We start from the raw sequence: 25,227 nt of genomic DNA, 5'->3' as shown, positions 1-25,227 counted from the left end.
TGAAAATTTGAAAATTTGTGCATTGTTTAGAAAGATGCTCTAACTTTTGTTTTCAGTATGTGAGAATAATTTGGATATGTTTTGGTACTTTGTTCCCTTTTGATATGGCATCTGAAAAACCTTTTGGCATAGTGTACTGGTTTTGTATCTGACTCTAATCTCTGCTCTGTTTGGGTTGGTACCAACTTCTCTGTTGTTTAGTGCACCCACTTTAGAAACAAAGTGGTTATTATATGGTTTTTCCTATGTGCATACTTAGGGTTCCGAGAATAGTAAAGGAAAGATTTCACCTCTGTCTTTGCCAGGTTCAGCCACCAGGGTTAGCACAACCCTACCATAGGAGTTAAATATGGTCTCTACTTTGTGAGATGCTCTATTTTGATGTGATGATGATGCTCAGGTTATGTTATACCAAAGTACCTTGGATTTTGTATGTCTTAAAATCATTGCCCTGTTACGTTTGAAAACATGTTTTGTTTTGCTTGATAGCTCCAGAAAATATTTATTTCTGCATGCTGTACTTTGTAAATACTCATGTTTGCATGCTAATATATGTATTCTGCTTACTGAGTTGTTGATAACTCACCCCTCATTTTCATAATACTTTTCAGATGATATTGATGACCTAGCTGGGGGTCAGGAATAGAAATTGGAGCTTTGCTAGCTATGGAATATAGGTGGTCACCTAAGGTTACCAATGGGCAATGTCATTAAAAGGATTTGAATTGAGTATTTGGAGTCTTTATTGTTATTTGAATTTTTTTGGACTTGTTAAATTATTAGTCTATTATGTTAAGGTTAATGAAAGATTGTGGAGACAAGGATTTATGTTAATTGTTTCTTTATGCTTTGATGTCTTTATGATATGAAGTTGATAAAGATGAATGTATGATTCTTTTGTAATCTTTGGAGATTTTATTTGTATTGGGAGACCCAAATATAGGTGACTAGAAGTAATTCTCCGATCCTCTCGGGTAATACTTTGGCAAGGAAAGTTTCAGACTGTTTTCCCGGAAACTTTCCTCTCCTATTGCAGTTTAATGAGAACACCCAACAGCCATAGTGGACATGTAAGCCTTCCGTGAACACGTCCCAAGAGATTTTCCCTTTTGCTGTAGAATCTTAGAGCAAAGTTGTGCCATGGTAAGCAAAGAATTGTTCAGCTCAGCTCTTCACACATAAAAGCTTTTACTGTCTTCTTGAGAGCATATTAAACATCTCGGTTACATATTTCTCAAGTTGTTTTGTCCTCCACGAAATTGACTACACTTATCTCCATGCTAGCGAAACCGATCTACACTGGTCTCCTTACAACGTATAGGTCTTGTAGCAGCTTGGTTACAATCTTGCTTTCATTTTGTTGACCTTTGAAGATTGTGATTTTGCTGACCGTTGTTTCCTTTATGGTTTTTACTGAAGAAGAGTGATCTTCGGTGTTGTTATTGTCAATAATTAATTATCTGTTTGTGTTTTTGTTACAATTAGATTTGAGTTAGAAAATTTAGAAAATCGAAAAAAAGGGGTCAATCATGCTTTAATAAGCTTGTGTGTGTGAATTGACATGAAGAGTGATAAGAGCCACGGACCCAAAGGCTGTTATAGTGAGAAGAATGTAACTGAAGATTTTGGATGTTCCATGTTTTGTTTAGGCCTTTCGGCAATACAGAGAGGACTTCTTTCTTCAGAGTGGCCAATATTGAGCCGTTAGAGATAATATTAAATCAAGAATTCAATTTCGTTATTATCAATTAATTTGGTTTTCAGAAGAGAAATGATAATGCATTGGGACGGCTGTGGGGAGAGAATACAACCGAGGGTAAAATGTCATAGACTTCAGAGTTCTGAAGAAAGATGCCGGATGGATGCAGTTCAGTTTCAGCTTTTGTAATGACCTTCTTAATTCCTGCAAATGATTGTAATAGAAATGTACTGAATGAACAAGAAGAAGAAGATGATAATGGCTACGCCTTAGGGTATTCGAGGTCCCTAATTCTTCCCAAAGAAAATACAAACTATCTCATCAATAATTTTCCAGATTTCCCTCATCGTGCCATTTCTGGCTTACATATGGACGTAGCCCATGATTAATAGGACTAATGAAAATGCGACACGGGGAAAGTAAAACAGAATGGAAATAACAGATTGCAACATAATGACAAAACTATTGATCTAAATGGCAAGTTGTAGACGACTAATAGTTTAGCTCCCTTTATTGGTCTTCGAAACGGTGCACTCGAGATCTCCAAACGCTGCATTTCCAGTTATACTTTAGTCTTGTAGGATTTAACAAATCGATTGACTGAAAAAGTTTCTGTTTTTCATTATTTAATTGTGTACAGAGTATATGAATTTATAATACATCTATCAGTAACTGACGCCTACTAAAGTGATATACAAAATTCAAAAACAGAATCTGAAAACATAAATCACGGCATATAACAGAACCGAAAATAAAGGTCCAGGATTATTGCTATGTCTTCTCTGCTTGTTGAGGTTCAGCCTGATTTTTAGTTGCTGCAGAATCTTCTACGTGATCATCGGATCTTAATTCAATACACCCCCTCAATCGAATGGGCAGCTCCTGCACATGAAGGTTGGCTCTTAGATGATTAAACCGTGCGGTAGCCAGAGGTTTAGTCAACAAATCCGCAAGCTGATCTCGCATAGACAAGAAAGAAACTTGAAGTTTCTGCTGCACAACTTGATCTCGTACGAAATGAAAGTCAATTTCAATATGTTTCATACGAGCATGAAACATTGGATTAGAGGAAAGATAAGTTGCTCCAATATTATCGCACCAAAGAGTTGGACAACGTTGGAGAGGCATTTGGAGTTCTTTCAAGAGTGATTGAAGCCACTGTAATTCGGCAGCAGTGTTGGCCATTGACTTATATTCCGATTCAGTGCTGCTGCGTGCAACCGTTTGCTGTTGTTTGCAGCTCCAGCTAATTAAATTGGAACCATGAAAAATACAATATGCCCCTACACTTTGTCTATCATCATTGTCACCGGCCCAGTCGGAGTCACTAAAGCCTTGTAAAATATGAGCTGACTGATTGGTAATATGTAAACCATAGTTTACGGTGTGTTTGAGATAACGAAGTATTCGTTTTACTGCCTGCCAATGAACATCTTTGGGCTGATGCATGAACTTGCTCACTTTATGAACTGCAAATGCAATGTCAGGTCGTGTAAAACCAAGATAGTGTAAGGCACCGACAGTACTTCGATATAAATAGGGGTCATCGAAATCAACACCATCAAATTTAGACAGTTTGCAGCTTGTAGACATTGGCGTGCTGCAAGGTTTTACCTTATCTAACTTGAGTCTTCGTAACAAGTCAATGACATATTTTCGTTGAGTCAAAATAAGAGCACCACTATCACGTAGAGTTTCAACGCCGAGAAAGTAGGATAAGGGACCCAAATCTTTGACAGGAAAGGCATGTCCAAGATAAGAAATTAATTTAGTGATTTCCGCAAAGTGAGAACCTGTGACTATTACATCGTCAACATAGATAAGTATGAGTAGCTAGAAATTTTCAGTCCGTAGAATGTAAAGAGAAGGATCTGATTTTGAGCCAACAAAACCATATTGAATCAATTGATCTGTCAACAGAGAGAACCAAGAGCGGGGAGCCTGACGAAGGCCATATAGACTTTTCTTTAAGCGACATATGTGTGTGGGAAAATCTGGATGAACGTACCCTTGAGGTTGACACATATAGACCTCGTCATCCAGCAGTCCATGAAGAAAGGCATTCTGGATGTCCAGTTGCCGAATATACCAATTGTTTGAGAGAGCAATAGACAATACCAACCGTATTGTTCCTTGTTTGACGACGGGGCTAAAGGTTTCCAGAAAATCAACACCATGCTATTGATGATAACCTTTAGCGACCAGTCGTGCTTTGTAACGCTCCACAGTTCCATCAGCGTGAGTTTTGACACGGTAAACCCATTTATTGCCAACTAGATTGACATTGGATTTAGCTGGTACAAGATCCCAAGTATTATTTTGTAAGAGAGCATTAAATTCCATATTCATTGCTTCCCTCCACTTTTGGTCCTTTGAAGCTTCAGTAAAGGAGGTTGGTTCAACCATTGCGTGGCAGGATTGCGCAATAAGCGCTTGAGGCAGTGGGTATTTGATGAAACCAACATATGGTTGCTTCGGTTTGAGAGAGTTTGTCTGAGATCTGGGAGTCATCTTTCTTGATATAGTGGATGGAGTAGGTGCATCAGCAACTGAAGGTCGAACCACATGCATTGCTGGAGGTGGCATCGCATTCGAAACAACAGTTGTAGGAACAACAGCTGGCATAAGATCAAATGCATGTGGAGAGACATGATTGGCACTAGTAATATCACCTGCATGTAGAGTGAGAGAAGTCGAGACACTTGGACGTAAATGGGAAGGTAATGTGATAGTGTCTAACTCGGTAACTATGGATGTAGAGGTGGGAGATTTGTAAGGAAAAAAGGCTTCATCAAATATGACATGACGGGACACAAAGATCTTGCCAGTAGACAAATCGAGACACTTATACCCCTGATGTGAGAGACTGTAGCCAATAAAAATACATGTTTTCGATCTGTAATCAAATTTATGTTTGTTATAAGGACGTAAGTTTGGCCAACAAGCACAGCCGAAAACACGCATAAAGTTATAATTTGGTTTTTGATTGTAAGCTTTTTCAAAGGGAGAGCAATGATTCAAAATTTTACTGGGAAGACGATTAATTATATATACAGAAGTTAAAAACGCATCCTCCCAATATGGTTTTGGAAGATTAGCATAGGCCAATAAAGCTAGACCCATTTCAACAATTTGGCGATGTCGTCTTTCAACGGATCCCATTTGCTCATGCGTGTATGGGCAAGCCAGACGATGTTGAATACCACATTTAGAAAAATATGTATTTAGTCTACGATACTCACCTCCCCAATCAATTTGAATAGCCTTAATTTTGGTGTTAAAGTGGCGTTCAACATACGTCTGAAAGTGTAAGAAAATATTTTCAACATCAGATTTTTGCTTAAGAGGAAATAACCAAATAAATTTTGTAAAAGCATCCAAGAAACAAACATAATAACGAGAGCCGTAGCTCGAAATCACAGAACTAGGCCCCCATACATCTGAATAAATGAGTTCCAGGGGCTTCGTAACATGAGGTACAGAAATTGAAAACGGTAAATTATGGCTTTTAGCCATCTCACATTCAGGACATATTCGGTGCCTTTTATTGGAAATAATGAAAGTTGATTTGCACGGATAACATGATTGACAGTGTTGTAAGATGCATGCCCAAGACGATAGTGCCAATCGGAGACTGAGACACGGACAACAACAAGAGTTTTGGGATATAAATGCTGAAGAGGCTGTGAAAAACAGTAGAGACCATCTTTGACGATACCCTTATGCAGGGTGTTTCCCAAGTAATCCTTGATCAAAAAAAAGGAAGCATGAAACTCAAAATAGACAGGATTGTCTTCAGTGAATTTCTTAATGGAAATAAGATTTTTAGTAATTTGAGGAACAACTAATATTTGATCAAGAACAAACGAGTGAGAGTGTGTGGATAAGGATGCCTTGCCTAGGTGAGTTATGTGCAAACCTGTGCCATCTCCAACCTGAATCTGATCATTTCCAGCATACTCTTCACCACGAACATTAAGATTGTTGAAGTTGTTAGTCAAATGGTGCGTAGCTCCAGTGTCGGCATGCCATTCTTTCTCCACTGAGTGCTGAGTGGGTTGGTTGGAGGCAAAGTTGGCTTGAGGATTTGGTCGAGGAGGTTGTGGAAGAAACTGAGTATCAAATCTCTTGAAGCACCGAGCCGCAGTATGGCCAGGTTTATCACATAGCTGACACGAAATATTAGTGTAGTTGTTATTTGGACGGGAAACAGTTTGAAAATTACCTCTACCACGTGAGGATGATTGGCCACGTCCCCTGCTTCGAGAGGTGGAATTGTTGTTGTGGCCACGGAATCCAGAAAAAGATTTTTGCTTGGTAGCAACATTAGCTGATAGTGTGGCAGACAAGAGAGCTTGTTGGTGATGCTGCACACGTGCCTCACAAGTGAGCAGCATAGAGTACACCTCTTCTAGAGTGATATTGTCTTTAATAGAGACTATAGTGACAAGAGAATCATACTCGGGTCCTAGACCAGCGAGTAGATATGTGATGATCTCATCACATTTAAGGGCTTGACCTGCCATAGCAAGGTCATCAGATAGCTTCTTCACATACATGAAATAGTCTGTGATAGATTGAGTGGTTTTCCGAGCAGTAGCAAGCTGCGAACGGACTTGGATGGCCTTGGCTTTGGACTGTGTAGCAAAAGCATTGTGGAGTGATGTCCAGACTTCGTGAGAAGTAGTGCATTGTGCTACCTGCACGAGTACATCATCAGTAAGAGAGGCATTAATGTAGCTGAGAAGAAGATTATCTTGAGTTTCCCAGATATCAAATGTTGGGTTGGGTTGCATGGAGCCATCACTAAGAGAAATTTTCTGTGCAGGCATTTTAATAGTGCCATCACCATAGCCAAACACTTTCTGACCCTTAAGATAGGGAAGCATGGTTGCTTTCCAAGTTGGGAAATTGGTGCGGGTAAGTTTAGTGATATTGATGCTGGAGGAAGGATTGAAGAGAGGGAGAGTGTTTGGAGTGTTATCAAAAGTAGAGGAAGAATTGGGGGAGGCGGCCATGGTGGTTGCGAGGGGAAACAGGCAAGAAGTTTAGAAAGAAGAAATGAGAGGTCTGAGCAGAGAGGAAGAATTTTTGGAAAGGACGTTAGTCGTTCTGGCTGATACCATGTAGGATTTAACAAATCGATTGACTGAAAAAGTTTATGTTTTTCATTATTTAATTGTGTACAGAGTATATGAATTTATAATACATCTATCAGTAACTGACGCCTACTAAAGTGATATACAAAATTCAAAAACAAAATCTGGAAACATAAATCACGGCATATAACAGAACCGGAAATAAAGGTCCAGGATTATTGCTATGTCTTCTCTGCTTGTTGAGGTTCAGCCTGATTTTTAGTTGCTACAGAATCTTCTACGTGATCATCGGATCTTAATTCAATAAGTCCTAACCTTCAGACAGAGCAGCTCCCTTCATCATCTTCCTCACTCATCTGCACAAGAGCCCCTAACACAATGGAAACTCAGAGCTTGCTTTCAGGGTTGTGTTAATTGGGATCATAACAGCTTTCCCCGATAGGTGGGTCAGTGTGGGATTTCCCTCAGGTCCAAGAATATAGATTATTGCACCATTTGGAGCTTTGCAAATTGCAGCAATACAGAGAAGGACTCACTGCCAGTTAAAAATTCGAGGTGAAAGGCATCTTTGAGATCACTTCATGGATCAATAATGTGTCCTTGGATTCTCTTTGTAGTCATTGTTTACTTTCTTGATTTTTGTTGCTAACTAGACAACATCAACTTGAGTGATTTGGTGGCTTGGCTGGGAGGTCATGAATTCGAATATAAAACGGGACTCATGCAATTTATCTCTTCCCATCGACTTATATGTATGCTATTCTTCCCTTTGACGCCCTTTGCTGGCTCTCTCTTGTGGCCCATCTAGGCCTCCTTCAACTTATAATAGGATGCAATTATAGATCGGAGAGAACCAACCTCTAGTCTCCCTCACTCTGTATTGGAGACTTTTTTAACAGTAAAGAAAGTCAATGCAAAGAATGGCAAACTTTCCGCCACTTTATCTCGTCTCCCATGCATTGCTTTAAAAATATAGAAAGAGGGAAATGGCTTGCAGGCAAAAGCTAGAGAACCCAAAGGGCGAGTGATTTTGGAGGGATTTTTATTTTTCATTTTTGCATTCAAGAGTCGAATTGTGATTTTGGACATGTATACATCCATCTGGCAGGGTGGAAGCATATTTCCAACTCATCTTATTTAATCATTACAATTTTTTAAAATTTTTCACAAATTATAATAAATAATTTAACTTTTTCAAATCTTAAAATAATAATAATATTAAAAAATAATATTCAATAATATCTTATTTAATTTTCAACTTTCATCACAACTTAACTCATTATTCAAATCTCACCTAAATCAGCAAATTTTTAAGGAATGGCATACAATCGATTCAGGACGTCTAGGCAGGAAGTTTGGTATTCGAAGCATAGAAGCGTTTTCCCATGCCCACCCATTTTTTTGTTTTATATTGGAATTGACCCGATAATTCTGCCTTTTCAGGAGGCTTATGGAAAAATGATTATCAATACAGGTGAACCATTACAAGGCATAATTAGCTACACCACAAATCCCTTGGAAAATCTACAGATTAGATACCGAAAGACGGCCCAGTTCTGTAGGAAGTAGTAGCAGCCTAGCCTAAACTTGCCAACATGGAGAAAGCACCGTTACCCTAGCAAACATGAACGAACGCATTCGAAGGTCCAACAGAAACTATGTTGAACCCTGAGACGCTGGCGAATGTTTGTGTGTGTGTGTGTGTGTGTGTGTGTGTGAGAGAGAGAGAGAGAGAGAGAGAGAGAGAGAGAGAGAGCTCAAAGAAAACCTCGAAAACCTTAAATTTCAACTGAACTAAATCAGCAGCAACCCATAATAGCAACAACTAGGTGTCAGATAACTAAAACCCAACCAGATAGATAATCCACAATTCAATCTTAAACTAAAACATATAAAGACCTACCTACACATGCAATGCATGTCGTCCTAAAATCATATAGAGAACTGCCTACATGTAAAATGTGATAAAGATATTCCTGAACAGATTCAAAAAGGACGGAGGAGATACTGTCGATGGAATGTCCTGTGTGATGCATCTGAACTACCACTTTGAACGATGACCCTTCAAATACCTGCCCTACTTGCCTATCTCTCAAACAGCAGAGTCAACATCCGTAGCATTTTCCTTTTGACTGGGAGAAGACAATGATCCTCTGATTTTCAAGTCCCCAGTTTGTTGCTGCTGCTGTTCCTGCTGCTGCTGCTGCAGTTGTTGCTGCTGCAGCTGATGCAGTTGATGCTGCTGAAACTGCTGCTGCTGCTTCTGCGAGTGAATCTGGAGCTGTTGAAACTGCTGTGTGGTTAAAAGTGTGTGCATTGCATGATTGTTGGGATAGAATTGTTGGCCAGCTCCAAAAGAAGCAAAATTCATCATAGGACCACCATTTGGAATAGCTTGGCCAGTCAATACTTTCAAATGCTGAATCTCCTCTTTGAGTGCATCATTGAGTGCTATTACAGAACACAAAGAAGATATAATAATTACCATGGAAAAGACCACACGGAAAAAGAGTAGAGTGAATTTCATGTGTCTATGTGTCTGTACTGCTGTTCTTTCTTCTTTTGGCATTGGGGTGTGGAGAGGTCGTTAGTGAGGTACTAACAATATATATATATATATATAAAGGTCGTTAGTGAGGTACTAACAATATATATATATATATATAAAGAGCTACAATGCAATCACAACCAAAACGCACCAATGTATCAATTAATTACTAAAAGGGTTCACATGGGTAATTTTAAGAGCGTACATTTGTACTGAGTCAAATTTTAGTGGGTAAGTGAAAATGGGTGGGGAAATAATATAATTTTGCAAAAAGTGGCTCAGGAATACTTGGGGTGAACAAATAAGATTGATTTAGTGGAATGAGTAAAACAACTCAATTTAGTATCTGCAACGATCTAGGTATGTAACTTATGCATTAACAGACAATATTTTGCGCAACTGGGGTTTTAAATTTATTCTCTCTAACATTATAGGACATTTTCATTGTTTCCCCATCCTAGAAAGCATTAAATGATGCATCTTGCTAACCCTAAACTAATCATATTTTCATATACTGCAAACAACTGCACAAATAACATCACCTCTGGAGCAGAAAACTGTATAGAGGGGAGACAGAGAGAAACCAACATGGTGAATAAGAAAACCAAGCATATCACAGAAAGTACAAATTGAGAGAAAAGAAAAAAGAAACAAAATCTACAAAAACTACCGAGTCATATCCTTTAATAAGCAACATCTCCAATAGTCCAGTATCACTAATGCCACATTTTTAAAATGCAAACAAAGATATGAAAATCAACTGTCTTCATTAGGATAATTAACGGGTCAGGGAAATCTACCTAATATTATTTACAGCATAATGATATTAAAGTTTGAAACCAAAGCATATTAACTTCTTAGAAAAACCCCAACTTTAGGAAAGAAAGAAAAAACGAATGCACAGTCCAGCTGGTCAAATCCAATTTTAAAAGGAAATTTCATCTCCAGTACCATCCCAGTCATTAAAAGGAAGGACCATTATGCAGAGTGCTCAATATTGTAAGTTAACTTCCATCAAATACAGAAAAATTGTCAAGATGTTCAATTAACGATAAAGTCAAAAAACCGATCAAAAAAACAATGAAGAAAGTCAAAAGATGTAGATGGTTTTCTTTTGATTGGCATAAATCACACACGAACTTTGACACCGATAAAATTTTTTAGTAAACAGATCCAATATGAATGATATATATACCTAGTAAGTGTAAGCAATTAAGGATCAACTTCAGTTAATTCTTCTTTTTTCTTCATTCTTTCCAATTCAAACAAAATACCAGATTGCGTGAAACAAAATACAAAACCAATCCTTCAAGGCATAATGTATTTCATCAACTGAAATAAAACCCTCATAAACCAATGTATATATGCACCATGGGCAGGCATCAGACTGTACTAATTCTATTCTCTTTTGTTACCACACATCCTAGATATGCTCATCCAAACAAAAAAAGTAAGGAAAGACCATGGCTGGAACATGTCTACTTAGAGGTATGTTCAAGCGACTCATAAAATGTCAAGTCCCAGAATAGAACAAACATGGGAACCTATAAAACAGGACACAAGCAAGTGGTACCTTTTTCTTTCATTAGTAGTGGAACCTTAAAACATATAAGATCTTATACTAAAAGGTATAATTGTGTGATAACAAAATTAGAAAGACAATGCAATTTGTCACCGACAAAAATGAAAAGGTAAATTACACACAAGTTCACTTCTTGACAGAGGAAAAAAAAAAATGAGCTTGGCATTAAAACATGTATCTCCTCTAACATGACATGGATGCACAAATGTAAGCATATACTTAATGCATCATGCATATCCTACTCAACCAAGATTCATCATCTTGGCTGTTTTATTTTCCTAAAATCTTGTGCCAATCTCTACAGAAACATTAAAAAAAAAAATGTCATGTGGCATTGAATATGTCTGTCTGTATCAAGATTAGAAGACGAAAACAAAATCTTCACATACATGAATGCAAGCATGCACACACCCCACTTGTAGGAAGATAGAAAGAAAGAAACTTCAGAATTAGGGTACTAATCTTGGAAAGAGTTTACAAGATACGTGCTTACCATCTTGCAAGTGAACCTGTTGTTCCATTGTTTGCAAGCGCAGCTTTAGTTCACCATTCTCAGCAGTCAGGCCATTTGTATCTCTCTACACAAAACAAACCCACAAAAGAAATGCCATTGAAACTACCATACAAGGCTATGTTTTGAATAATGCTAGGAGAAATGTTATATGCTACACTACTATCTCACTTTGTAAATGTAGTACTTTTCATCACCCTTGGATCATCTTTCATTTTCTTCAAAAATAGATATTCAAAGGTTGAAGGACAACACCACCTTATCATAGTGGGATAAAGGTGGGATGATGGCATAGTATGTAGAATTTTCCTAATGCTAGATATCAAAATTGTGAAAGAAAAAAATAAAAACAGGGAAAAATATGCCAACACAACCACATATAGCAGATATAGTCACTGAAACTGGACACGTGCAGTAAAAAATAAGAGTATGTCCAGAGCTGATGCAGTTAACCTGCAAGAGGGTCAGCTGAGCAGACAATGAAGTTGCTTCTGTTTGCAGTGTCTGCACTTTCCTTTCCAGCTCAGAAATGTATCGCATCTTTCTTTCCTTTGATCTAGCGGCTGACTGCCTGTTTGCCCAGATCCTATCACATGGAACAAATAGCATGATATTCAAGTCAAACACAAAGCTATTACAAGGGAAAAACTGAAAAGAGAACAATAATGAGAGAGAGAGCAAGCAATAAATCATCTAATAGGAAAGTACACTTTGGAGAAGCATCAATCGCACCTATTGCAAGAGCCTCCTGACCAACACATCCATAGAAATAACAAGACTGGAATCCATGGTACCAACAAAATTTAAACATTACTTCTCCATAGAATGGGCAGTCACATTAAAACTGAGGACACCCCCATTATAAGAGGAAGACGGGATCACTCAAAGTAGTATATGCCCTTGAAATAAAAGGAAAAAAAAAAAAAAAGGTGGCATTACAAAATCTAATTCCAGTCTGAAATGAAGCAAAACAGGTGGCAACAGAATCATAGGGATCATCTTCATCTCATTCCAAGGAACCTATAAGAAAGCAATAGCAACACAACCCCACAAAACTCAACAGCAGCACCACCAAAAACAAAGCAGGAAAAGATGGCAGTGAATGAAGCTGTGAAAATTATAGTGAAACTTCCAAAATATTTTACAGGTCAGAAGTTCTGCTCTCCCCATCGTCTGAAAGGAAATAACCAGCTACAGAGCAGCGTACAGTAATCATGCATGGTCCAGTGGTACACCGTGCAAGAAGTGTAATTTACGTAAAGCCTTATATTTCTGCTTCATTGGAGTTTTTCACTGGGTGTGCAAGCTAAAATAAATAATAGAGAACTACCGAGCAGGAAAATACGCATATATAAATTTCAGAACTGAAGAACAGGGACCTTTTATTCTGTATGTAAAGAAGCAAATTTCAAGGGCCTCATAAATATCATAATGGGTAATCCTGCATTTTTATAAACATATCATTTTGGTATATTTTAGAGAGGAAGAAAAAAGATGAAGTCAGAATGTTATCGACATACAACCAGACATGAACAAGCATTTGTGCAGGACAGAATGGCTCCTTGGACCAGCTAATTGATGTTTTAAAAAAGAAATCTTATTAACCAACTTTAGAGTTGATATATGAAAACAAACCATTGTTCAACATTAATCTTTTGAAGATTAAATAAACGCATACCATTCTTCAAGAATTAATACCTCTTTGCACGCTTGGGATCAATTAAAGCGAGCTCCGCAAGCTTAGCAGCTGACATGGCTTTCTTCGAATCGGCAGCAGATATATCTTCAGAACCTGACACAAGCATCTCCGGTTTGATCGTAGTTGACCCATCCATGGACTGGCTGTGTTGGTGCCTAACTCTGGGCCTTTCATTAGAACCAATGGCAAAATTCTCAGACGAAGTCGCAGCTCCTGATGCTGGTGTTGGCATGGCTGCCAGTGCTGGACTTGGTGCTGCCGCAGCAGAAGATGGCTCCCCCACTTGGAATGATGAGGTAGCAGATGATGAATTGAACTTGTCCATATCAAGATACATAGACAACAAGTCCTCCTCAGTCTCATCAGAAAAGGAAGGCCCATCCGCGCCACCCACAACCCCAAGGTCACTATCGAAGCTAATATCGTCAGGAAGGGTGAGAATTTCCGAATGGGCACGTCTATGACCCAAACTCCTCCGTGGGGTATCAGCCATTCGGCTAATATCATGGCTAAAGCGACTGGACTCAGCACTCATGCCATGCCCAAAATGAGCCGCGTCTGAACTAGAACCTGGGGCCAATGGCGGGTAGGATGGTGACGCCGAAGATGGCTCAGGTTTTACATTGAAACTACTTCCGGTGGGCGAAAACCCAGAGTAACGGCCTGATGGAGGTGGTAAACCTCCACCATGGCCAGGGGTTTTCTCCTTATCCATCTAGTAAAAACCTCAAAGGCTCAAACCCTATTATTCTCTCACACAAGAGCTCAACAATACCAAAGCCCCAGAAACTTTAGAACCTTACCGAACAAAGCAAAACTCTAGAAGAATATTAGCCAAATGCAGATTTTCCAGTCGCTAAAAAAGCCAATTGTCCTTCAAGACTCAACAAATGGATTACCCAATATATTCGAAGACAATAAGTGAAAGCTATGATGAGCACAGAAAACCCAAAAAATTACAGATTTCTCTCCTATCTTTCAAGAAGGGTGGCATTAACTGACTGGATAAAACCCTAGAACCCCCCAACACAAACCCGAAAATTAAGGTAGCAGAGATCACAGAAACCTTAGGAAACCGTAGATCTGACCAGGGGATGTATTCGAACAGAACAAGCAATTAAATATAGAGAGGCTCATAGAACATATAATTAAGAGACACATACATACATTCATATGTATAAATCCATCAGCATTCAACGACAACGCACAAAATCACCAGGAAAATCAGGGGATTTTAATCAGGGGATTTTCTCTGGAATCTTAATAGTTGACATAAATTCTAAAGGATTGCACAAACAGATCTTGGAGTTGGCAGCTGGAAAGCAAAGCAGAGGAGAATCGCACGCGGTTGTGCAGGAAGAGAATCTGAACAAACAAAATCACATGGAGATGGAAAGAAAGGAGTGTGTGTGAAGAGACCCGAAAGCGAAGCTTCGAAGATGGCATGTAAAAAAGAGGGGGTTGTGTGTGTATATATAGGGTATATTTGGGTGTGCGTATACATACACACGACGAGGGGACCGTATCCTCGGCAACCAGTGTCCTTACATTCTTTGTCTGCCTGGAATCTATTTTTCGATAGTTGTAATTATTTTATTTGGATAATATCATTTTTTGAGGGAAAATTGCGATAAAAATAGACAATAATTATGAAATTTGCAAGTAATTAAAACTAAATGAGATGGTGATAATTTTCTTTTTGAGCTTTTCATCTTCAATCATGCTAATGGTATAATAATTTTATACTTGAACATTAGATACGATCGATTGCGATTGTATCGATCGTGTCGAATTATACAAATTTTAAAATAACTGATTTAGATGTTACACTTAATTTCTTGTTTCAATTTATGCGCCATACACGAATGATCTCTATTAAAATTATTTAAAATATATAGTATCCATCTAATACACCTTAAATGAATACTCCTTCTAGAATGAAATGTAGTACAACTCTAAAGTAGTACATACTAATAAATGATACTAGAAGTACAGAATATGGGTGTAGGTTACTATTTTTATATACATTTATGAACAATTAAAGTAAAAACTAATCAAACTAAAAGAATAAAGGTTACTTTAGAACCAAGTAGCCTTGAGTCAAACCAAGATTTAATAGTAGTTATGACTTGAGACTTAAAGTAAGGTATCATATCATAGAAATAAATGTGTCCATAAAAGCTCTCTTAATAATTACAACACAAATGGCAAGAAATGAAAAAGAAATGGTAAGCGCATAAGACCATTTATACTACCACCTCAAAGTAATTTTTCAAATAACATTCCAAATTAGAAAATCGAGTAACCGTTTAAATCAATTAATCAGGTTTTTCGGACATCACCACCCCGTTCAATTTCCGATGTGTGAATACCCATATGATCCTTTAGTTTTGTAATTTATTTTAGAAAACTCCCTATGTTTCAAAAGGCAATTGATTAAATGCTCAAATTTTTGTATTTTGAGTAAAACTACACTTTCGAGTACTCAGTCTTGCCCATTTAGGTGCATATGTATAATAGTATTTGATTGGATAAATTATATATATAAGAGAATTTCTATTCCACCGCAGGACTCACATAAAAAAATTAATTTTTTAATAATGAATCTCACTCTTTTTTAAAAGGAGTGTGTGGCACTTACACAACCTATTATTATATCTAGTATTATTCTAAAAAAATACCAAATGAAATCTGGGAAGCCCACATCCCAAATCAAAACCAACGGCAACGCCCTCTCCTTTTAAAAACCTAACTAATTGTGATGCCTCGTTCTTCAGTAAAGGACTTGGCGATGAATTGTGGTGTCAAAGATACCAGCCAGTCAGCAACCCCTAAGGTTCAAGTCAAGTTAGGCATGCAATGTTTACATGGAAGTGCATGTGTATCAATATAGATATTGAATCGTAGCGAAAAAGTAAAGGTTTAGTTTGAATGCTAAACAATATAGTATCAGAAGTCTACAAACCATAAATATATTCTCACAATATCCACAAGTCATTACATTCTTTAAATAATTATATACACATCCAGCTATATGATTCGTACACCCAAAATAAGGCCAATTGAACACATATGGTCACCTAACTAATGATTATGAATACATCTCCCATAAGTGGACATATTCTATAACAAAAACAAGCATACACGCCTATCTTGGGCTAGGTTGACTCTTCCTCATTGGGAGTCACTCTTGAATCTACCTCTGCATCAAAATCTATGGTTTCAACACCGAAACTACCGACAGGTTAGACTGCTCTGACAATACCACTAATAAAAAACAATACTCGTAAATATGCAATGAACAATTTCATGCATGAAATGAGTGAACACATATGTTAGTGCTTGGCAAGGAATTACCCTCTCAATAAAACACATCTATATAAACATGATGAAGAATCACCATATGAGGAATTACCCGCAAAACTTATTATATAGATATATTTATATATATGTCGCCGAGGTGAGGAATTACCATTTTCTCAAGCATATAAAACTCGTCACACCAATGATATAGCTGTTCACGATTATCACATAAATATTCATCGCATAAACATTCGTCACCTTATGGGGGCCAACAGGGGGAGAGCTGCTCCATTGTTTGAAATCAGATAATCACTTCCACCCGACCAACATGGTGCAAGTCGACTAGCCTATCCTCAATATAGGTTGACTCTCACATAGAGATATACATGTTGTACCATGGAACACCGACCAACCAACTCGAAATACCTACACTTGATACACCCAGTAGATTCTTCATCCCGTCTATTAGGTGAAACCAACACGATACCGCTCCATTTCAATCATTAAGGGGTACTCTCTCTACCTATATGAAACTCGTGGCGACACACCAAATGATATGATTAATTCACACAGAGATACAATTAGTCACATAGAAATAGCACCGAACACAAATGTATTCAAATATCATAAAACACAAATTACAAATATTAGTAAACTGTGATAACCTAAGACTTCACTGGAATTGCATCCTTGTTTATTTTCATTGCCTTAGTGATATTTTAGGGCTATGAGAATATTTAGTTGGTCAGCCTTGGTTTTGTAGAATAGCAACCCAAGCCTAAAATAAGGCCAATTAAGCCATGTGAATTTTGGCCACAATAGGAAGCCCAAGATCAGAAACCCTAGATGCTATTGGCCCATGATCCAAATGTAACAACCCGTTCCTTCTTTCTTTTATAGTTATGAGTCTCGTTCTACATGCCGAACCTTGATGGTGTATTTCAAAAGATACCAGGCGGACTTTAAAGTAAGCCCAGTATTTTAAAACTTACGAATATTTTAAATGTCCTGAAAATATTTATATGTAATATTTTTAGTGTTATCGAACTAAGTTTTGTTTTTGAATAACACAATTATAATATTTTTGAAGAGCTCCAAAAATATTATAATTGTGAAAAATTATTTAAATTAAATGATTTTAGTCATTTAAAAATATTACGAGATTCAAATTATGTTGAAAACTCTAATTAATTTAAATGGTTTTATTCTCTTCACGTAATTAACAAGACTTCATCATTTTAATTAATGATGAAAGAATATTATTTTATGAACTTTAGTTTATAAAATAATATTCTATCTTAATTCCTCTAAGTGTTTTAAATTAAATAAATACTTACGCATTTTCAAATCAGTATTTAAACTCACCGTTAGATCGTTTTGAAGATCCCAAGATGAAGGGCCTGGATTAAATACCCAAGCCCCTAGCTTTTTCTCTTTACTTTTTCCTTTCCTCTCTCTCTCCTCTCCCTCTCTCCAACTCGACAGAATGCCCCTCTCCCTCACCCGATTCTCTCCTTCAGCTCACCTAAGCCATCACTGGCCACCACTAGCTGCCATCTCACACCGGCGACTTCCCTTCACACTGGGCGACCACCTCCACGCTGGTTTCCTCCTCCACAAACCTCTCTCTTCACCATGGAAGCTCAACCCAAAAATGGGTATATCACACAGGTTCTTTCCCCGTGCACCACCGTCCAGGCCACCGAACCCCACCAATGGCCTTCTCCCTTCATCGGTGACCAAGCCCCACCGAACCTACCTCCTCTCTCCCTCCCCGTGGCACATACATACAAAACCCATAAATTGGTTTCATGCATTGGTTCTCACAACCGACAGCCCTAGCGCTGCCGTACACCAGTTCTGGCCCCACCAAGCACCACCACCAGCCTCCCTTTTCCTCTCCCTAGCTCCCCACGAAATTCCATAGCCTCCCTCAACCTCACGTATTCTCACTCTCCAACACAGCTTGCACCACTCATGGCCAGATCTACCACCCTCTAGCCACCGTGCCGCCACCACCTCATCACCACAGCTCCTCCATGCTTGGCCATAGTCTCTAGCCTTCCACTTGCCTCACACACACTCTCACTCTCTTAGATGCACTGTAAATGACTTAGATTCGTCGTGCTTCACATTACACTGCCACCACGAGGCCACCATGAGCTTTCCCATGGTCACCCCTTCCAAGTCCACCAACCCACACACCCAAACAGTCGCCATGCACAGTGGACAACCACGGTACCTGGCTAATTGTCACCGTAAGTGATTTAACCACCACGTACGATTCTTTGGATGCCTTTGACCGTAACGGGTAGCGAGCAACGCACGGGCTATCTCGTTGATGGTATAACCCTCTCTCCATTATTATTTATGATAAATGTTAGTTGATAGGTTGTGGACTGTGTTGTTAGTATTGTGGAGTTCGGTGTGAAGTGTTGGGCATAATTGTGTAGTGTTGTGGACTGTGCTGTGAAGTATGGGTGTGAGGTGTGTGCCGAAGTTGTGATGCGACGTAGTGTTGTGAAGGGAGTACATGTGGCATGTGCTCTATGTCATGTAGCGACGCACCATGTGATGTGCGTTGTGGTAATATGTGATGTAGCGAAGGGAGTACACATGGTGTGTACTCCATGTGGTGTAGCGATGCACCATATGGCATGTCACAAAGAAAAAGATGGTTGTATAGTAGAGGAGCATAGAGCATGTTGTATAGTGTCGAGAACTGTGTAACGAAGTCCCGAAATAGCTATGATGTGGTCTATAGTCTAAGGTGACAGGTGTCGCCTTGTAGTCGACTTATGGCTTAGAGTATGTGTGAAGTGATGGATAGTGTAAGAGTAGCGCAGCGGAAGCATAAGGGGTGTCGTGACATAACTCAAGATTTGTCTCGAGCTACGTGACGTGACGGAGATGTAGTGGTGAATGGAACCCTGTCATGTCAAGTGTTGGGATGAACTTGTAAAGGGGCTGGGAAGTAGGAAGATCTTGCCGATCGGGTTTGAGTAGAAGTTGGTATCAGAGTATGGAGTTTGTTTATACAAGCAGGCATTCATTGGATTATAAGTTGATCTTAGGGGATAAAGGGGTAAGGTATATGTGCATCTGGTGAGACACGTTGTGATAACCCGCTCATTCTTTTTTCTTTAATTATGAGCCTCGATCCACGTGCTGAGCTTCAATGGTATGTTTTAAAAGATATTAAGCGGATTCCAAAGTAAGATAAATATTTTAAATCTTACGAGTATTTTAAATATTCTGAAAATATTTATATGTGATATTTTCAGTGTTATTGGACTAAACTTATTTTTTTAAATAACACAATTATAATATTTTGATGAGCTCTAAAAATATTAGAATTGTAGAAAATTATTTAAATTAAAATATTTTAGTCATTTAAAATATTATGAGATTTAACTTTACGTTGAAAACTCTAAATAAATTTAAATGGTTTTATCCTCTTTGAGTAATTAACGAGACTTCATCATTTTAATTAATGATGAAGGAATATTATTTTATAAACTAAAATCTTAATTCCTCTCAGTAAAAATAAAACACTTACACATCCTCAAATCAGTATTTAAACTCACTGATAGATCATTTTGAGGATCCCGAAACAAAGGGCCTGGATTAGATACCCAAGCCCATCTCTTTTTTTCCTCACTTTTATCTCTTTCCTTTCTCTCTCCTCTCTCCCCATTGGACTCATGGGTTGCTTCTCCCTCCTCTACCCGTGCGGTTTCTCCTCCCAGTTGGCGTCCCCACCAGCCACCCAACCTCAACTCCACCACCAGCAGCTCCCCCTCTCGCTGGCCAGTCCATCTCTACCGGTGGTGAGTCCCACCGGCAACCCATTCTCTCTCCTCCTCCCTTTAACTAAATGGGTATAAAAACCCAATTATTAGCTCCTACCGCGACCAAAGTGGCCACTGACCACCACCAACAGCTTCACCACCTCATGAGCTTCCCTTCCATAGCCTCCTCTTCCACTAGCTCTCTCTCTCTCTCTCTCTCTCTCTCTCTCTCTCTCTCTCTCTCTCTCTCTCTCTCTCTCTCTCTCTCTCTCCACTAGTTACCTCACGCACGAACTCCTCTTGCACAGCTTCACTGAGTGCAACTCTTAGCACCACCTTGTGCGGTCAGCTGGGCCACCAAGCACCACCACCGTGCTCCCTAGCCACCAAGGAACTACTAGCACCCCTCCACCTCCCCAACGAGCCTTTCTCTCTCTCTTTACCCGAAATTGGTCTCTCTTAGCTTAGATCTACCACCGACAGCCCTAGCGCCGCCGTGCTCCACCTCCTTTGCCACCAAGCACTTCCACCAGCCTCCCTCTTCCTCCCCCTAGCTTCCCACGAAATGCCATAGCCTTCCTCCACCTCAAACACCCTCACTCTCTCTCGGATGCACTGTTCACAGCGTAATGCCGCCGTGCTCCGCCACCTCAGACCACCATGAGGCCACCTTGAGAGTTTCCAAGACCATGCCTAGCTATTCCCGAGCTCAAACCGTCACTTTACGTGGTGGATAACCACTATACGTGGCTAATCGCCACTGTATGCGGTTTAACTGCAGTGTACGACTCCTACGACGCTTTGATCGTGACACACAACGAGCGACACACAAGTTATCCAGTCAATGGTATAACCCTCTATACCTCATTATTTATGATAAATGTTAGTTATTAAGTTGTGGACTGTGCTGTTAGTAATTGTGGAGTTTGCTGTATAGTTATGAAGTGATGTGTGGCTGTGTAACGAAGTGTTGGGCATAATTGTGTAGTGCTGTGGACTGTGCTGTGAGTATGGGCGTGAGGTGTATGCCATAGTTGTAATGTGGCGTGGTGTGTGAAGGGAGTACACATGGAGTGTACTCCATGTAGTGCAGCGACACACCGTGTGACGTGCGCCATGGTGATGTGTGGCGTAGAGTAAAGAGAGTACATGTGGCGTGTGCTCTGTATTGTGTAGTGATGCACCATAAGGCGTGTGGCATATAAAAGGATGGTTGCATAGTTGAGAAGCATAGGATGTATTGTATAGTGTCGGGAACTGTGTAACAGTGTCTCAAAATGACTGTGATATGGCCTGTAGTCCGAGGTGATGGGTGTCACCTTGTGGTTGACTTATGGCTGCGAGTATGTGAAGTGGTGGAAAAGCATAAAAGTAGTGCAGCGGAAGCATGATGGGTGTCGTGTTGTAACTCGGGATTTGTCTTGAGCTACGTGATGTGACAGAGATGTATTTGTGGATGCAGTCCTCTTGTTAAGTGTTGGGATGAACTTGTACAAGGCCGGGAAGTAGGAAAAGTCCTATCGACCGGGTCTGAGCAAGTTAGTATCGAAGTATGGAGCTTGTTTATACAAGCGGACATTCATTGGAATTATAAGTTGGTCTTAGGTGATAAAAGGGATAAGATACATGTGCCTCTAGTCAAACATATGTGCCGGACAGGTTTACCATATGTAATGGATAATCTGTCCTCAGCATGGTTACACGATGTTTAAGCCTCAGAGTTGATTTAAAGTCATGTGGCTTGTATGGATGGGAATGAGGATTGAGTATGGGCTGGGCTAGGTGCATGAAGGTAGTGACGAATATATCGTCTAAGGTTGGAACGCGTGACTCTGTCGGTCGGAATCATGCGTCGGAATGTGGAAATAGAATAATAAGATGGAGGTCTTAGTGTCTTAACCCTAAGGTGAATTACGGAAGTTCACTTTAAGGAATAGGATCCCAAAGGTTTTAGCATAGTAAATGGCACATAAGAACCCAGGGATGGATGAAGAGTGTTCCAAGTGAGACATAGTTCTATTTCTAGTATAGTTGCTTATGCATTAGATAGAAAATGACGTAAGATTATGTGTATGCATGTAGGTTGCCATCTGACAAGCACACGAGTGGACTGTATGGAATGAGTATGGCATGAAGTCCAGCTAAGTATTGCGTTCATAATCTTCTAGAGTTTTCTTAAACAAATGAAGATGAAAACAAAACGCTTTTTCTTTAAAATGAAAACGAAAGGTTTTCTCTACGAAACACACTTTACGAAAAAGAAAGTTAAGCATAAGTTTTCAAGTATAAGTAAGTAACGGCCCTCCTTGGCAGCCCCTTTTCATGCACCTAAAGTATGTATGTGTATGCATGTGGATGAATGCTATATGTGGTACGTATTGTATGTATGTTCACGAAAGGAAACGAACCGAAGCTTTAAAAGATACACAAACTGACTTTTTAAATGATGCAAATGAAAGAAAACTGCTTTTAAAATGACTTTTATGAAAAGAAAGAAAACAATTTTTTTTTTAAATGACTTTTATGAATGAAATGAACTAAAAAACTTAAAGAACTGTAAAGAACTTTAAGAATGTAATGAAAGAAATGTAAAGGACTAAACAGACTGAAAATGAATGAAAGGACTGAAAAGGAATGAAAGGACTGAATACATGATGTATGAAAATACGTAACAGCCACATGAATGGAAAGGAAAAGGTACCAAAGGACTGGACTGGGCAGATTGCAATGCCAGGTAAGTAGTACTGGTAGTGCACCCAATGCTGCACCCTGACGGAATGGATTCCCAACCCGTGGCCACAGGCGGAATCAGGTCCAAAAGACCGCTAATTTTATCACACGGGATGCAACAGTGTGCAACGGCCAATGAAAGCGATAAGAAAGAATGAATGTGTGCATGCTAAGAAAGAATGCATGTAAGTATTAAAAGACATATGCATGAATGTATGTAAGAAAAGATGTATACATGAAAAGATTCTTTAAGAAATCATTTTATGAGGCATGGGGAACTGTTTTACGAGAAGAAATTGTTTTTAAAGAAAAACCCCACCTTGCAACGTTTTTAAAATGAACTGCATGTCTATGAATGATAAGTATACGATATGTATGGAGTGATGATTGCATGATTGAAAACTTATGTTATTATATTTTAACTATATGAAGTAATGCTTACGCATCATCGACTCATTTTAGTTTTTATGTGTGCCCTTCTAGGGACATGATGAGCACGACGCTTCAGGACGAGCATAGCCTAAGGGGAAGAGCACGAAAGCCTAGGCATGATATTTTGTACGAGAGACTTTAATTATGAAAATTAATGTTTTCCGCTGTAACCTTTTTAATTAAGAAAACAAGTTTTATTTATAAACATTGAGTCTTTTATATCCTAGCACGAAAGGAAAAGAAAATTTTAAAAGGAATCGTAATTCCCGTCTATTTTTATTAAAATCATTTTCTAAAGGACCCACCACAAGGATGGGCGTTACACACATGTACCAAATGGATTTACTATATATAATGATTAATCTGTCCTAAGCATGCCTACATGATGTTTAAGCCTCAAAGTAGGCTTAAAGTCATGTGGCATGTATGGATGAGAATGAGGATTGAGTATGGGCTACAATATATAAAGGTAGTAATGGGTATGTTGTCTAGGATTGATATGCGTGACTTAGTTAGTCTAAGTCATGCATCGAAATGTGGTTAACAGGAGAGTAAGACAAAGGTCTTAGTATCTTAACCCTAAGGTGAATCATTGAGGTTCACTCTAGTGGATAAGCACTCGACGTAGAACATTGAGTTTGGAAGAGGTAGTGACCGTAAGTGGATCTCGAATGTTTTAGCATAATAAATGGCACGTACGAACACAGGGATGGATGGAGAGTGTCCCAAGTGAAGTGTAGTTCTATTTCTAGTATAGTTGCTTATGCATTGGATAGAGAATGATGTGAGGTTATGTGTATGCATGTAGGTTACCATCTGACATGCACATGAATGGACTGCATAAAATGAGTATGGCATGTAGTCCAGGTAAGTATTACATTGATACTCTTCTAGAGTTTTCTAAATAAATGAAAAAGAAAAATAAATGCTTTTCCTTTACAATGCTTTACAAAACAACACGAAACACATTTTACGAAAGAACGCTAAGGATAAGTTTTCAAGTATAAGTATGTAACGGCCCTTCTTGGCAGCCACTTTTTACACACCTCAAGTATGTAAGTGTATGCATGTGAATAGATGTTATATGTAGTAAGTATTAGATGTATTTTCACAAAATGAAATACGAGGTTGATGCCTCATGTTTTAAGTGATGCTTTAAAGGATGAAAATAAAGTATTTTAAAATGCCCCTACGAAAGATGATGATTTAAATGATGCCATGAACTGATGTTTTAAATGATGCCATAAAAGATGATGTTTAAGCCCATGCTTTTAAATAACTTTTACGAATGAACGGACTGAAGGACTGAATGGGCGCTACACCAAATCCTTGCCACTAGTGCCATGTGTCACACATGAAAGGCACTATATATCTAGCCTTGATAGTGGGCTAAGGGATAGAGAAGAGTGTTTGGAAAGCCAAAGGAAAGGTTTGCACGCCTACCCTAGTGGCCATGCCACTTGTCATTCATGCTAGAAGCCTATTAGAAGACCCAATGATAAGATCTCCTAGGAAAGACCAAGGGGCATTTGACCAAGCCCATTTGCACACCCATAAAGCTTTTTTCTTCAGAAATTGACACATGTCAACCATGCGAAGACCCTCTAGAAGGAATGTGAAGAGACAACCACACCAAATGACAAATCTACCCTCACTTTTTCGGCTACTACACCCAAGAGCACACCCCCACATGCCACTTGTCACCTTAGGACCACAAAATGGTTCTTGGGAAAGGAAGAGTCACCTAGGGAAGAGGCATTGGAAATGAAAGAGCACATGGGATTTTGGAAAGGGATGGATGGCAAGGACAAGTGATATGAACCCGGGGGATTG

The 25,227-nt window shown here is 39.0% G+C and overlaps 1 protein-coding gene across 1 annotated transcript; it reads right to left on the bottom strand.

Annotated features, from left to right (window-relative positions):
• Nucleotides 1–8,555: 8,555 nt before the first annotated feature.
• Nucleotides 8,556–14,594, bottom strand: LOC122313882 (probable transcription factor PosF21). Its single transcript, XM_043129176.1, has 4 exons — nucleotides 13,138–14,594; nucleotides 11,893–12,025; nucleotides 11,422–11,506; nucleotides 8,556–9,249 (listed from the first exon to the last, which is right to left on the bottom strand). Exons 1-4 carry the CDS (start codon nucleotides 13,851–13,853, stop codon nucleotides 8,891–8,893), a joined length of 1,293 nt encoding a protein of 430 aa, XP_042985110.1. The 5' UTR covers nucleotides 13,854–14,594; the 3' UTR covers nucleotides 8,556–8,890.
• Nucleotides 14,595–25,227: the final 10,633 nt, after the last annotated feature.

This window comes from Carya illinoinensis, chromosome 1, assembly GCF_018687715.1.
Source record: "Carya illinoinensis cultivar Pawnee chromosome 1, C.illinoinensisPawnee_v1, whole genome shotgun sequence".
Lineage (NCBI taxonomy): Eukaryota > Viridiplantae > Streptophyta > Magnoliopsida > Fagales > Juglandaceae > Carya > Carya illinoinensis.
The sequence above is the reverse complement of the archived record's forward strand: the minus strand, read 5'-3'. Positions and strand labels throughout refer to the sequence as shown.

Bases quoted from the DNA above. Each gene is read 5' to 3' on its own strand.
- LOC122313882 (XM_043129176.1), bottom strand. From the start codon at position 13,853: ATGGATAAGGAGAAAACCCCTGGCCATGGTGGAGGTTTACCACCTCCA. The intron at 12,026-13,137 runs GTATTAATTCTT...TCCATGTGATAG, and splicing joins GATCCCAAGCGTGCAAAGAG to GATCTGGGCAAACAGGCAGT. The intron at 11,507-11,892 runs GTTAACTGCATC...TGTTTTGTGTAG, and splicing joins CTCAGCTGACCCTCTTGCAG to AGAGATACAAATGGCCTGAC.